Genomic DNA, 16360 nt, shown 5'->3' on the forward strand with positions numbered 1-16360 from the left:
GCAAGTAATCTGTAACACCTGGTTCTAATTTCATGGATTTGAAGGGATGGTAAATATAGGGGTGTATTTCTATGTCACAAATCTGCATTTTAGTTAATTTAGATTATGATGAGAATGAATATACCATTACAATTTTATATGGTATTTGTTCATTACCTTTATATCCCGGGACTGTCTGAATGAAGATCATTCAGACATATTCAAACATGTTGCATGTTCAAATACTGTATATTGAAAAAGTCAACAATTTACTTTTTATTTTTTCATATGACAGTTAAAGTGATTGTAAAGTCTCTTTTTTTTTCTATAAAAATAACAAACATGTTATACTTACCTGCTCTGTTGCAGTGGATTTGCACAGAGCAGCCTGGATCCTCCTCTTGTCGTCCCTCTTGGGCTCTCCTGGTCCCTCCCTCCTGTTGAGTGCCCCCACAGCAAGCAGCTTGCTATAGGGGCACCCGAGCCAAGTTACAGCTCCCCGTGTCCATTCAGACATGGAGCTGCGGCCCCGCCCTGCCCCCTCTCTCTCCTGATCGGCTGACTGACTTTGATTGACAGCAGCGGGAGCCAATGGCGCTGCTGCTGTGTCTCAGCCAATCAGAAGGGAGAGTCTCAGACAACCGAGACACTAGTGGACATCGCTGGACAGAAATGGGGCTCTCCTGATCGGCTGACTGACTTTGATTGACAGCAGCGGGAGCCATTGGCGCTGCTGCTGTGTCTCAGCCAATCAGAAGGGAGAGTCTCAGACAACCGAGACACTAGTGGACATCGCTGGACAGAAATGGGGCTCAGGTAAGTATTAGGGGGTGCTGGGGAGGCTGCTTCACACAGAAGGCTTTTTATCTTAATGTATAGAATGCATTAGGATAAAAAAAACCTTGTGACTTTACAGCTCCTTTAAGCTAGCCATACACTATTAGAATTTCATTTGAAATTTTTCATTTAGCAAAACATTTGTTCAATTTCCTAATTGATAGTGGGATCAAACTGAAAATGTATTTCCGGTCACAGTGACGTAAAAATTTGATGAAACATGATGGGAACTTTTTCTCAGACTAGTGAATATCTATCAATGTGCTGTATGTGGTTTTCATTTAGGAAAATCTATTCATTCCAAAACCAAATGTTAAAAACAAACAAAATTTTTACTTACTTTCAAATTATATTTGTCAAGTCATGTAATGTACCCAAAATGTTTGTATGAGCGTTCCTACAAATGTTAGTTTCAAAATCTGCTATTGTATGACCAGCTTAAGTTTTATTTTTTCACACTAAATTCGGATAGATTAGAAATCAGATAGATCACATATCCCAAATAAAGGAGGATCATTTCATATTTCTGCACAGAGGGTGAGGCCATGCAACAAAACTGTTTTATACTGTTTATACTCACCCCATTGGCCAAGTGCACCTTCAAAACCACTGGGTGTACAGCCTTATATTATAGGAGCATTTATTCTATTAAAGATTTATTTATCTGTAATGGGAAAAGACCAAAAATGTCCAACCTGATGAAATTTAATTTTCTTCACATTTTGTGAGATTTGTTTAGCTTTTATTTGTTATCACCATGCATGCATTACAATTTTGTATTACTAAGGCATCTCATTGTATTACACCTCTAAAACTACAGCCACCTTTAGTTTTAATAAAAAAAAACTGAATTCAATTACTTCTTTGATGCCATTTCCATACCTTTTGGTCCAGCTGACATCATTTTCTTACTTAAATAGTCACAGATCACACCAGCATCTTCACTATGGCGACAATTGTGTTTTCCGATATCTTGTTTAATGCAGTCTGCCAATGATCTCTCCACCCCTGTACATTTAACATTATCCACATGAATAGGACCTTTTCCTTCTCCAAAATACGCCATAGTTCTGGCCTTCGCCGGACCCCTGGAAGGATTGTTTAAGTCACAGTCTTAGTTAAAGCCAACATTACTGAGATGCAATAATCACACATGAAATTGTGGGTACCACAACTCCCAACACCAAGAGGAAGATGTATTATACAAATAATAAAGAGAGGAATCTTGTTCAGACCAATTTCCTAAAAGATTAGAAAATGTTCACTTTCTAAGCTGAATGCTCACTTGCAAATGTTCACTAAGCTTAGAAAATAAGGTGAAGCTAAGTGGACAGCCTTTACTCCTTTTGTAAATCACCCTCATTATATTTACATGAATTTACTGTGAAGATTTTGAATACTCTAGAGCCGGTCATAAAGGGATCAAATTTTGACTGGTTCAGCAGGGACCGGCCGAATTTTGATCCATGTATGGGCTTCCTGGGTGTACAAGTCAACCAGCCAGTTGGGTTCTTCCCCAACGATCAGTGCCGCAGGCACTAAAGGCTTCACACCATCAGATCACAATAGCATATAAATGTGTTGATGGGGGAATCATATTTTTTTTCTTTTGATCAACTCACTGGTTATACAAAAAAAAAAAGATGAATGTATAGGCTGCCTAGGACTCCAAGGCCCAATACAAACCCAACTCAAGCCAAAACCTTTTTTTAGTTTTAAACAGTGGGGAAGTTAATGAAATCTTATAAGGTTCTTATTGCCATCTGAATTCCCATTTGATAAGATTTTCCTTTACTTTCTATCTTAAAACACAACAGTAAATGAAAGGAGATCTCTCTAAAGCAAGGGAAATCCTCTACTAGACTGTTGTCACCAAAACATCCACATTGGAAGACTTTACCTCTATTGCCATTCCAGATTCAGTGGGGCGGGGGGGGGGGGGGGATTTACTAAAACTGGAGCACTCAGAATCTGGTGTAGCTGTGCATGGTAGCCAATCAGCTTCTAACTTCAGCTTGTTCAGTTGGGCTTTGATGATAAAAACCTGGAAGCTGATTGGTTTCTACACAGAGCTGCACCAGATGTTGCACTCTCCAGTTTTTGTAAATTACCACCAGTATTTTGGATTTCATTTCCCAGGAAGACACAGACAGCGATTTAAAAAAAGGCTCTAACTCTTCCCTACTTTATCAATAACAACAAAAATTGGCATTAGATACACTTTTAATTACTTTGAAAGGGTTGTCTATAAATTTTCTCTAGTGAATAATTATGTTATACCAGCCGGCTGGCCGGCCACACATGGATGGAAATTCAGCCAGTTCAGCAGAGCTTACTGACCAACTGCTGTAAACCACCCTGTCAGATTTTTCACACCCAGTTAGTGCTGCAGCACTGATCAGTGTATTCTGATGTCAGACTACAAACGTCCAGTGAGGAGGATTCCACCATCCACCCCAAATGTATGGATGGAGGAATCAGGTCACTTTTTTCCATTGAACCTGATGGTCGAACGAAAGAAACTGGCTCATCTATGGGCTGCCTTAACCAAAACAGGAGTTTGAAATCTATTAGAAACCAAAAGGAAGTACATTTCATAAGCAGTTGACATGTTTGAGAGCTGTTAGCAAACAACTAAGAAAGTGTAAGTTGCTGCGCCTTACAAGTTAATGTCTTGATACCATAAATTAAATCACAGCGAATAAAATAATGAATGCAGAGCACACACCTCTCTGCTTCGTTTTTATTCCCTTTGAAGTATTTAGATATTCAAAAAGTTTCTCCTGGAAGAAACCCAAATTCTTTCCTCTAACAGTAATCTTCTGCAAGACAAGAAGTGTTCAAATGAAGATAGCTGCATCCATGGGAAGCAAAATGCAATTAATTATAGCACTTTCCAGATAATTAGCTTCACCAAAACCATTGGCAGAAAAGTACTAAACTCATCATGTTGTGTTTAATAGCACACTGGAGTATTGTCCAAGAACAGTGTTGTAGTTTATTTGCTCCATTATGCCAATGCAGAACCTGGTAAATGAACTGTACCTGGGTTCAAGCTGAATTCCAGAAAGATGTAAAAAGATGCAAATTAATGCAGTTTCATGTGCACAATTTATTATTAAATGTATTTTTTATGCAAGCAATGGAGGTACCTGCTTTTCAGTTGGAATCAACCTTTGCAATCCCCTGTACAGCAGAGTTCAGACTGGGAGATGAAAAAGCAACAAAGGGAGCCAATGTGCTTCGGTGTTCAAGTGCTTGCTAAAGAAATGCTGATAGGAGTAATGGGCTGGATGAGGGACAAGACCTTAAATTGTGGGCAAAATGAAGCTAGGAAAAATCAGGTCTCCTGCCCTGCAATGCATGGATGTGATGGGTGGCAGAGCAGTGAAGATCCCAGAAATCTTTTCAATGGTTGACCAGTTCCTGTATATGTATTTTATCTGTGTGTTTATCTGTTTGGCCGAAGTTCTGCTTTAAATCTGTCTATACTGATGACTGCATTATATACATAAAAATCCAAGTAGAAAATGGTCATTGCGATATAGGTCTCCTTTGCCAAGGCATTTTTACCCAATGTGTATGATACAAATAAACAGAAACAGAACAAGAATGTATCACACTTTGTAATCCAAATGACAGACAGCAGGAGGAAAAGTATACCGTTAAAGCAGTAGTAAACCGCACTTTTTTTTTTAAACCCTGCAGGACAATGGCATAATGTGCTGCTCTCTATCGCATATTAGCACATTATGAAATACTTACCTTAGAATGAAGACCTCCAGCGGCGCGCTGTCACCCTTGACAGGGCTTCCATCTTTACCCAGTACTTATTCCAGGTTTGAGTGCTCCCACCGTCTGACTGGCCGAGCGGCGATGATGTCACTTCCACACATGTCCACGAGAGTCACGGCTGCGGCAGAGCTCTGAAGGGACAGAACAGGTATTCCGTCCTTTAAGAGCGCATGCGCTAGTGACATCACCAGCTGCATGCAGTGTGACTATATCCTAAACAGTGCAAGTATAGGACATATTCACTCTACAGGAAAGCCTTAATATAGGCTTACCTGTACATAAAAATCAAAAAGAAGACTTTGCTACCACTTTAAGAAAAAAGAGTGAAAGTAAAATTAGCATTGGACCCTCAGGAGTCATATGAGGTGCTACTACTTGTACTGTTGCTCATGGTCATTGTTAGTTCAGCAGGTGGTCAGTAAAGCCGACTACATTATACACTTTTATAAGCATGAAGGCAAGAAAGTAATACAATGACCTCGGGGTCTCCTGGTCGGTCATCCAGCACTTACCCCATCTAAGTTCCGGGTGGGCAGCGCTCCTACGGGTTGATGGGCGATGGGCGTTCCCTCCTCCTCTGCATCACGGCGGCTTCCGCCATGTGTCTACTGTCTCCTCCCTCCTCCTCCTAGGTGACCAATAGGATCACCTGTCCTTTCAGCCAATTGGGTGACGGGATGCATGACCTGCTCTGCGCCCCGAGCCCACCCTTTTTTGAAGCCTATTAGAGCCTCTGGCTCTAATCACATGCTTAAAAAAAACACCCACCCCCTCATTAGAATCCATGCATCCGATGCCTGTATGTAGATTAGGAGGCCGGATGCATGGATGGGGGGCGGCTCCCATGTGCCCCTAATGGAAGGGCTGCCACTGTTCTTAGAATATGATAAAAAAAAACATAAAAGCCTAACTGAGCTCAACTTCAATTATACACTGTATGTTGTATCCATTGAGAAGTGTAACAAGACCCCGTGATGTGACCCATGTATAGAAATATAGAAATCAGCTTTATAAAAACACAACTATCTAGACAATGCAAAACCCACTATCTATCTCATAAAAGTATAATTGGCCAATTATTAAAAATACACACAACCATGGCAGCTGTAGGGAAGTTGTATAAACAGCCTCCTCTCCCAAAAGAAAAAGGGGGAGAAAAACAAAAATATATATCAGCAAATATATATTTGAATGTATGTGTCTCAATGGGGGGTACAATATGTGTCAGCAAAATCAATAATTATATGCTAGTGCCTCCTCCGATTATAAGATAATAATTTATAGCTCCTGGCTTAATATTGCAGAAGACAGGGATTTTATGGCGAATTGTATTCCAGAGCTAGTTAGAATCTACTGTTATACGAATTCCCTCAAGAGACCTTCTCCTGGATATGTAAAAAGATCCAACTCCATATCACCCCCATGCGGCCAACACTGTTTGTGAAATTTACACAGCTGAGGGTGATACAATGGGTCACTGAATGTGGTCAGTAGCCTATGAAGACCATAGGGGTGTGCTTTGTGGGTTCAGTCCTTATGTATCCAGCTTGAGATGAGAGTAAAGTGATGGCTTATATGGTAAGCGTCAAGTACAGAAAAACTGGAAAGCTCCCAGGGAGGGATGTCCTTATTATAACATATAGTGCTCTTATGGTACATTAGCAAGCATCTGCTGTCCTTCCTTAATTACCAAATGAATCACATTTGAAACGCCTCCAACGTCTCCAACCGTGTGATATGTGGTTTATCATTGCCCAGTGTGGGAGCTATCAGTATGATTTGAAAAGCCATTTGTGACAGACCTAGCCAGGATAGAGGCTGTTGGAGAGGACTGAATGCAAGCCTGTTGCCTTTTGATTATGGCCCCTAGCATTTGGGGCAATGGTGCTCTCTGTGAGCTGTATGCCTGGGGACCCTGGGGTTGGTGTTACTTTGGATTCAGCTCCATGTCCCCCCAAAACACACAGACTCTGGGAACCCTTTATATGCCATATTAGAATGATAAGACTGAATTATACTGTTGGGACACATCCTGTGAGGAGATGCTGGTGTCATCAACTCCAACTACCTGTGTTTATGTTAATTGAATGAGCTGATCACATTGTCCTCTATACAATGTAGGAGACGGGACGACTCCTATTGGAGCTGCTGCTATTGTGAGAAGGTGTCCTGTGATAATTAACTCAGTCTGGGCAAAAGGTCATGTCTCAATCACCTAGGCTGTATAAAGGATTAGTTAATCAGCTCATGTTAATTAGGTTAATTAGGTTACAGTAGTATTGTTAGATGAGGTTCCAACGGCATATAAAGTCTTGTAATTTTGATTCTAAATAAAGTGAGGTCATGTTAGCAACAAGCAAGTGTCGCCTTGTTTTGTGCTCAGAGAGGCTGGGATATCTGTATACAGACTGGGAGGAAGTGGTATATGACGGAAGCACTCAAGCGGAGTGTGGGACGTTACGTGACATTGGTGGCAAGCAGCGGGAAAGCTTCCTGCAGTCTGGGACATCCAAACTTCCATCTGGATCCAAGGTCCAGATAGCAGGAGAGGAGAGGTACAGATACCAGCCGCCATGGATGAGGAATTCAGAAGGAGGTTGCGAGAGTTGCAGATACAGCACAGAGGACCAGTATCGGAGCAGGTCCTGCTGGGATGGTGTGATTCTATTCTCTGCAAACTCTGGAAGGAAGCGCTAGCCCGTGAGCAGCGACACCAGGGAAAAGTTCTCCCCTCCATCGAGGAAAGGTACTGGTCGCAGTACAGACTGCGGGTGCGGTTTTTGGGAGAAAAACCACACAAGAAGCAGACAGCTGAATTAAGCAGGCTTGGCTGGGCAGAGATAAAGCTGGATGAGAGCTACAGAGCCCTCTGTTGGCATGTATCCCAAGCATGTCCCTGGATAGTGGATGACAGCCCAACGGAAGGCTTAAGCTACGGCGGCTTGGGACTGTTGTATGTGAAACTGATAGGGGACTCTAACTTTGGGAGTGATTTGGAGTGGCGGGTGGACGAAATCATGGATTTCAGAGAAGGGCTACTGAACATTTCGGAAGTGCACTGAGCACAGGAAGATTTGGAGTTTCTGGCCGTTCAGGAATGGGAGCTAGAGATCGCCTACAGACGGCTGCTAGACATTGCTCAGTGCCAGGGCTGGGCTCCCTTTGCCTGGGACTATCAGAAAATACCAGCTGACAACCCTGAAATCCTGGCTGAAGAGTCGGCAATGTGGCAGAGCAAAAGTGTGCTTTGCCAACCTGCCCCCGCGGCTATGGAGGCGGAGGTCTTATGGCGGATGCAGCAAGTACTGACTGACCTTGATGATCCTGTTTCTGCATGGGATGATCTTGGATGGAGGAATGTGCCTGTCCAGCAGCATGCCAGAGAATCTGCAGTGGAAAATCTGGAGATTGCCGTCCCCAAACCTGAAGTGCTGACAACCGGGCAGAGCTCTGCTAACCTCTGCCCAGCACTGATAGCATCTTCTGGATTCCATGGACAGGAGATGGTGAACCTCCATCCCCAGACACCAGTTGCAGAGACAGGGGATTTGATAGACTTTTCTGCTGAGGAAGAACCATCGGGTGAGCCCCCAGCAGAAGAGTTGGGATTAGGGCCAAACTTCATTGCGCTCTGCTCAGCAATGATGGCATCTTCTGAGTTCCACGGACAGGAGATGGTGAACCTCTATCCCCAGACATCAGTTGCAGAGACATGGGATTTGATAGACTTTTCTGCTGAGGAAGAACAACCTGATGAGCCTCCAGCAGAAGAGCTGCTATCAGGGTCAAAGTTCACTGTGCTCTGCCCAGCACCAACAGTGGCTTCGGCCTTCTTGAGAGAAGAGGTAGTCGGCCTTTCTCCCACAACACTGACAGGGACATGTGATTTTCTGCCAGCAGCATCTATGGAGTTACAACAAACTTCTCCAGTTGAAGATCTGGTAACTGGACAGAGGGTCCAAGACCTCTGCCCCACACCTGCAGCAATTGTGGAGGCCCAAGTTGAGGAGGTGGCAGTCTATCGCGATCTGCAGATCAGGATCCAAGGAGAGAATGCAGTCATCACCTCACAACTGCAGCTTGATCTGGTGTCGGTGGATGGGGCTTCAGTTCCCACCTGTATACCCCAGGGATGCTGGGCAGTCGGCCCAGATCCCCAACAGCAGGATGGAGTGAACTCAGTCCCCCTGTCTTCTCTCCAGCGGCAGAAAGGACTCCAGAGAGAAGGGCCAGTCCAGGCCTCTCCCCAGCGGCAGATATGTTCTCTGAGAGAGGCAGAGGTTGGCTGGGTGAGTAATACTCTGTTTGGAATAATTTATTTGGGGTACTGTGTGGGTACAGGCAGTAGAGGACTGGAACTATGGACTAACTTCGGAGTCAACCCGTCTGGGGTCTCCTGCTGTGTTAGTCTCCTGCCGAAAGGGGAGAAATGTGACAGACCTAGCCGGGACAGAGGCTGTTGGAGAGGACTGATCGCAAGCCTGTTGCCTTTTGATTATGGGCCCTAGCATTTGGGGGAATGGTGCTCTCTGTGAGCTGTATGCCTGGGGGCCCTGGGGTTGGTGTTACTTTGGATTCAGCTCCATGTCCCCCCAAAACACACAGACTCTGGGAACCCTTTATATGCCATATTAGAATGATAAGACTGAATTATACTGTTGGGACACATCCTGTGAGGAGATGCTGGTGTCATCAACTCCAACTACCTGTGTTTATGTTAATTGAATGAGCTGATCACATTGTCCTCTATACAATGTAGGAGACGGGACGACTCCTATTGGAGCTGCTGCTATTGTGAGAAGGTGTCCTGTGATAATTAACTCAGTCTGGGCAAAAGGTCATGTCTCAATCACCTAGGCTGTATAAAGGATTAGTTAATCAGCTCATGTTAATTAGGTTAATTAGGTTAAAGTTGTATTGTTAGAGGAGGTTCCAACGGCATATAAAGTCTTGTAATTTTGATTCTAAATAAAGTGCGTTCATGTTAGCAACAAGCAAGTGTCGCCTTGTTTTGTGCTCAGATAGGCTGGGATATCTGTATACAGACTGGGAGGAAGTGGTATATGACGGAGGCACTCAAGCGGAGTGTGGGACGTTACGTGACACCATTCAACACTCAAATAAAGGAAGTGTACTTAGCCATCCATGTGAATCTTGAAAAGTTCAAGCTGTATTTGTGGCGATAAAGGTGTATCAGTCCATATCCAGGAGAGTATCAGTCCCTTAAAGGAATGGAGGAGATAGGAGAGGAGGTGTCCCAAAGACTGGCTGCATGGGACCAAGCTGGAAGCCTGACCGGTTTTGCTGGACATGCCCACTGCTTCAAAGGCAATTGTCACCTTTCTGTGTGAGGGAGAATACATGGGAAGACTAAGGAAGGGGGCTGAGAAGCTATAACCAAACTGAACTGGTCCTTTAAAGAAAACGTGTACTGAGGAAAAATTAGGTCATTGCTTACCTTTCATTTTGAAATGTTAATTTCCTGGCTTTCATGCTGAATTAACAGTTCTAGTTCACACTAAGTATAAAGTATGCTGAGTATGAGCCCTGATTTAATTTTCCTTTCCTGATCAGCATGCTTGTTTCTCTCATTGGCTCAAAGTATCGAAATCGCTGACTTATAGGCAACTAGCATTTTAGGAGTAGTTTAAAAGCACCCTCCTTTTTTCTCTCCAGAATCCCTTATAAAACAAACCATGCTTAAAGCCCCATACACACGATAGGACTTTGTACAAACTTTCCCTTGGATTTTTGTACAAAGGGCGTTGGCCAGAAGTTTGTCTTGCATACAGACGGCAGGACTTTTCCAGCCAACTTTCACCAAATCACGTGGTTTTTCAGCTCTTTACCACCACCCTTTGGTCAAATTCTGTATTGTTGTCTGATATTGTGTCAATCTCGCCACTTTTAATGGCGAGATTGACACCTTGCAGCCGGGTTCACACTGGTGCGGGGATCCGACTTGGATCCCCGCCAATGCCAGGCACTGTGTTTGGTATGAATCTTGAGGGGGAACTCCACGCCAAATTTTAAATAAAAAACCGACATTGGCTCCCCTCCAGGGGCATACCAGGCCCTTATATCTGGTCTGGATTTTAAGGGGAACCCCCTACACCGAAAAAATGGCGTGGGGGTCCCCCCAAAATCCATACCAGACCCTTATCCGAGCACAGACAGGAAAGGGGGTGGGGATGAGCGAGCACCCCCCCAAGCCGTGCCAGGCCGCATGCCCTCAACATGGGGGGGTGCTTTGGGGGAGGGGGCGCCCTGCGGCCCCCCCACCCCAAAGCACCTTGTCCCCATGTTGCTGAGGACAAGGGCCTCTTCCCGACAACCCTAGCTGTTGACTGTCGGGGTTTGCGGGCGGGGGGCTTATCGGAATCCGGGAGCCCTCTTTAATAAGGGGGCCCCCAGATCCCGGCCCCCCCACCCTTTGTGAATGAGTATGGGGTACATTGTACCCCTACCCATTCACCTGGGAAAAAAGTGTCAAGAAAAAAAACACAGTACACAGGTTTTAAAAGTAATTTATTGGGCCGCTCCGGGGGTCTTTTTCTGACTCCGGGGGTCTTCTTCCGACTCCGGGGGTCTATCCGGCGTCTTCTCCCGGTGTCTGGATCTTCTGCCGGCTCCTCCGCTATCTTCTGCCGCTCTTTTGCTAGCGGCGGCCCAGACATCTGGATCATCTTCTTCCCTCTTCTCTTCCAGAGATGTTGACACAACGCTCTCTCCGGCTGTAATGCTGTCTGTGCTCTCTGCTATGACTTATATAGGCGGTGACCCCGCCCCCCTATGACATCACAGTCCTGGGGCATGCTGGGACTGTGAGGTCATAAGGGGGCGTGGTCATGTCATCCTATTTATATATATATATATATATATATATATATATATATATATATATATATATTCTGCATTCAGTGTAGCCTATATATACAGTGCATTCGGTGGGCGGTGTACACGGTATCTAATACAGTGTGTACAGTATCTGTATTATATTGTAACTGTATATACAGTGGGGCAAAAAAGTATTAAGTCAGCCACCAACTGTGCAAGTTCTCCCACTTAAAAAGATGAGAGGGGCCTGTAATTGTCATTATAGGTATACCTCAACTATGAGAGACAAAATGTGGAAACAAATCCAGACAATCACATTGTCTGATTTTTGAAAGAATTTATTTGCAAATTATGGTGGCAAATAAGTATTTGGTCAATATCAAAAGTTCATCTCAATACTTTGTTATATATCCTTTGTTGGCAATGACAGAGGTCAAACGTTTTCTGTAAGTCTTCACAAGGTTGTCACACATTGTTGCTGGTATGCTGGCCCATTCCTCCATGCAGATCTCCTCTAGAGCAGTGATGTTTTGGGGCTGTCGCTGGGAAACACGGACTTTTAACTCCCTCCAAACCCCTCTATGGGGTTGAGATCTGGAGACTGGCTAGGCCACTCCAGGACCTTGAAATGCTTCTTACAAAGCCACTCCTTCGTTGTCCGGGTGGTGTGTTTGGGATCATTGTCATGCTGAAAGACCCAACCACGTTTCATCTTCAATGCCCTTGCTGATGGGAGGAGGTTTTCACTCAAAATCTCACGATCTTCTTCCCTCTTCATTCCCCCTTCATTCTTTCATGTACACGGATCAGTCGTCCTGTTCCCTTTGCAGAGAAACAGCCCCAAAGCATGATGTTGCCACCCCCATGCTTCACAGTAGGTATGGTGTGCTTTGGTTGCAACTCAGCATTCTCTCTCCTCCAAACACGACGAGTTGTGTTTCTACCAAACAGTTCTACTTTGGTTTCATCTGACCATAGGACATTCTCCCAATCCTCTTCTGGGTCATCCAAATGCTCTTTAGCAAACCTCAGATGGGCCCGGACATGTACTGGCTTAAGAAGGGGGACACAACTGGCACTGCAGGATCTGAGTCCCTGGCAGCGTAGTGTGTTACTGATGGTAGCCTTTGTTAAGTTGGTCCCAGCTCTCTGCAGGTCATTCACTAGCCCCCCCCCGTGTGGTTCTGGGATTTTTGCTCACCGTTCTTGTGATCATTTTGACCCCACAGGGTGAGATCTTGCGTGGAGCCCCAGATCGAGGGAGATTATTAGTGGTCTTGTATGTCTTCCATTTTCTAATTATTGCTCCCACAGTTGATTTCTTCACACCAAGCTGCTTGCCTATTGCAGATTCAGTCTTCCCAGCCTGGTGCAGGTCTACAATTTTGTTTCTGGTGTCCTTCGACAGTTCTTTGGTCTTCACCATAGTGGAGTTTGGAGTGTGACTGTTTGAGGTTGTGGACAGGTGTCTTTTATACTGATAACAAGTTCAAGCAGGTGCCATTAATACAGGTAATGAGTGGAGGACAGAGGAGCCTCTTAAAGAAGAAGATACAGGTCTATGAGAGCCAGAAATCTTGCTTGTTTGTAGGTGACCAAATACTTATTTTCCACCATAATTTGCAAATAAATTCTTTCAAAAATCAGACAATGTGATTGTTTCCACATTTTGTCTTTCATAGTTGAGGTATACCTATGATGACAATTACAGGCCTCTCCCATCTTTTTAAGTGGGAGAACTTGCACAATTGGTGGCTGACTAAATAATTTTTTGCCCCACTGTATGTACTAGACTGAATATATATCAAATACACTACCACTAAGTGAATAACCTGCCTGCTTAATCAAACTTAAGCTATCTCTCTGTCCACGCCAACAACACTACACACGGCCGCTATGTAAGCAGCCTTATATAGTGTAGGGCGTGGACTTATTCCCCCTGAGCCATGATTGCACCCTGCCTTTGGCCAATTATGGCTCTCTCAGCAGAGTGCGCTGTGATTGGCCAAAGCATGCAGGTCAGGTGCATGCTTTGGCCAATCATCATACAGCAATTCAATCTCGCAGTGTTCTGTGGCGCTCAAATTACCTGCGAACGCCCCATAATGTTCGCTGTTCTGCGAACGGGCGAATACCCGATGTTCGAGTCGAACTTATGTTCGACCCAAACATAGAGCTCATCCCTACATAGGAGATTTATGGGGATCTTCCAGTTTTACATGGGTGATTACTTTTTCTCTTTTTCCATATCTCCTTTTGACAGCATTTGGTGGAGGGCAGATTTATTTGGATGTCATAAGTTGTATACTGTACAGCTGTATAAAACAAAAACTGTGTCTATCTTCATTTCAGGCTTCAAAGCAACAAAATGTGATTATTTTAAAGGGGGGTGATTCTATTCTATACCCACTGTACTTCATATATGTAATCCATATATGTGAGGGGGAGCAGATATACATCTGCATGTTTTTTCCTTTTTATAGTATTTTTATCTATGGTACTATTGAATGTTGAACTACGTACTATGGTACTATGTTGAATAAGACATTATTCTTTGTTCACTAAATGCTTACAATTATTAAAAATATATATATTATTGAAAAAGTGGATGTTGATTCAAGAAACACACCAGGAACAGCTCTTTTACAGCATACCATGTACCCCATACTCATTCACATTGGGTGGGGGGCCGGGATCTGGGGGACCCCTTATTAACCACTTGCCGACCGCCTCACGCATATATACGTGAGCAGAGCGGCACGGGCAGGCAAAATCACGTACCTGATACGACATCCAAGTAAGTGCACCAACACTACACTTCCAGTAGAACACGCAGGCACACTTTTCACCCCCCTGTCACCCCCCGATCACCCCCCTGTACCCCCTGTCACTCTGACACCAATAGCAGTGTTTTTTTTTTTTGCATTGGTGTCAGTTTGTGTCAGTTATAAGTGTTAGGGCAGTTAGGTTAGCCCCCTTTAGGTCTAGGGTACCCCCCTTTAGGTCCAGGGTACCCCCCTAACCCCCCCTAATAAAGGTTAACCCCGTGATCACCCCCCGTCACCAGTGTCGCTAAGCGATCGTTTTTCTGATCGCTGTATTAGTGACACAGGTGACGCTAGTTTAGGGAGGTAAGTATATAGGTTCGCTGTCAGTGTTTTATAGCGACAGGGACCCCCATATACTACCTGCTAAAGGTTTTAACCCCCTGATTGCCCCCTAGTTAACCCTTTCACCAGCGATCACCGTATAAGTGTTACGGGTGACGCTGGTTAGCTAGTTTGTTTTTTGTAGTTTATTATAGTTTATTACAGTTTATTATAGTTTATTATAGTTTTAGGGCACCCGCCGTTTATTACCTTATAAAGGTTTAACCCCCTAATTGCCCGGCGGTGATAGAAGTTAAGTTTTTAGGATCAGATAAGGTCTGCGTCGCCCCAGGCAGCGTCAGGTTAGCGCCAGTACCGCTAAAACCCACGCACGCAGCATACACCTCCCTTAGTGCTATAGTATCTGAACGGATCGATATCTGATCCGATCAGATCTATACTCCCCAGCAGTTTAGGGTTCCCTGAAACGCAGTGTTAGCGGGATCAGCCCAGATACCTGCTAGCACCTGCGTTTTGCTCCTCGGCCCAGCCCAGCCCAGCCCAGCCCACCCAAGTGCAGTATCAATCGATAACTGACACTTACAAAACACTAAGCACACATAACTGCAGCGTTCGCAGAGTCAGGCCTGATCCCTGCGATCGCTAACAGTTTTTTGGTAGCGTTTTGAATCAGTCGCTGACAGTCAGGAGCTTTTTTGCCTGTGAGTCTCACTAGTGTACCCCTAAATTTAGAGGCCAAAATGGCAAATCGAAGGTACACTAGTGAAGAGGCCTACAGGTTTCTGAGCATGACAGATAGTGAAGAGGAAGTCACTCATCTGTCAGATTCAGGCTCAGAATACGATCCTGTAGAGGACAGCGGCTCCATGACAGATAGCTCTGACGACGGAGTTGTGGTCCCTGCTAAGGTCAGGCGTACCAGACCCCGAACTTATTCTGTCCTTGAAGTGCAAGAACCGCAGGGCTCTCGTATGGAGCAGAGAAGTACTAGTGCCGCTATTCCTTCTGGTGAACTGGCAAGCACCAGCGGCCTAGTACACCCTGGTCGTACATCCAGCACTACAGTAACACTTGGTGACGTGGCGAGTCCCATAAGTGCAGTTCAAGCTGGCGAGGTGGCAAGCACAAGTAGTGTCCCGCTGCCACCAAGAAGACGAACACAGGCCCGTCGTGCCCATAGTGCCCTTCCTGCTGCATTCGCCAATCCGAATTGGGTACCCACCACTTCTGCAGCACCCGTACTTCCCCCTTTCACTGGCCAACCCGGAATTCAGGTGGAAACAGTTGACTTTACGCCACTGGATTTTTATTCACTGTTTTTCACCGAAGATCTCTATAGATCTATTGTGGACCAAAGCAATTTATACGCTGGTCAATACATCGCCGCTAATCCCCAGTCCTCCCTTGCCAGAGATTGGAGACCAATTACGGTCTCCGAATTTAAGATCTTTCTGGGCCTTTCCCTCCTCATGGGGTTGAATAAAAAGAGTGAGTTGCGGTCATATTGGTCCACTGACCCAATTTACCATTCACCCTTGTTCTCTGCCTCCATGGCCAGGGCACGATACGAGCAGATTTTGCGGTTCATGCACTTCAACGACAATGAACTCTGTCGTCCTCGTGGAGACCCTGCATACGATCGGCTCTACAAAATTCGGCCCCTCGTAAACCACTTCAACCAACGTTTTGCAGACTTGTTTACTCCCCATCAAGTTGTCTGCGTTGATGAGTCCCTGGTTAAATTTTCTGGCCGCTTGTCATTCAAACAGTACCTTCCCAGCAAGCGTGCCAGATACGGGGTC

At 44.8% G+C, this 16360-nt stretch overlaps 1 protein-coding gene across 1 annotated transcript in view; it reads right to left on the reverse strand.

The window, feature by feature from the left end:
* The window catches only part of PRSS12 (serine protease 12), a 321958-nt gene that overhangs the window by 123188 nt on the left and 182410 nt on the right, over positions 1-16360 (reverse strand). Inside the window, exon 9 of the mRNA XM_073603187.1 lies at positions 1699-1904. Coding sequence (XP_073459288.1) covers positions 1699-1904 — 206 coding nt within the window. The remainder of the gene's footprint in view (positions 1-1698; positions 1905-16360) is intronic.

Source organism: Aquarana catesbeiana, linkage group LG01, assembly GCF_042186555.1.
Source record: "Aquarana catesbeiana isolate 2022-GZ linkage group LG01, ASM4218655v1, whole genome shotgun sequence".
NCBI lineage: Eukaryota > Metazoa > Chordata > Amphibia > Anura > Ranidae > Aquarana > Aquarana catesbeiana.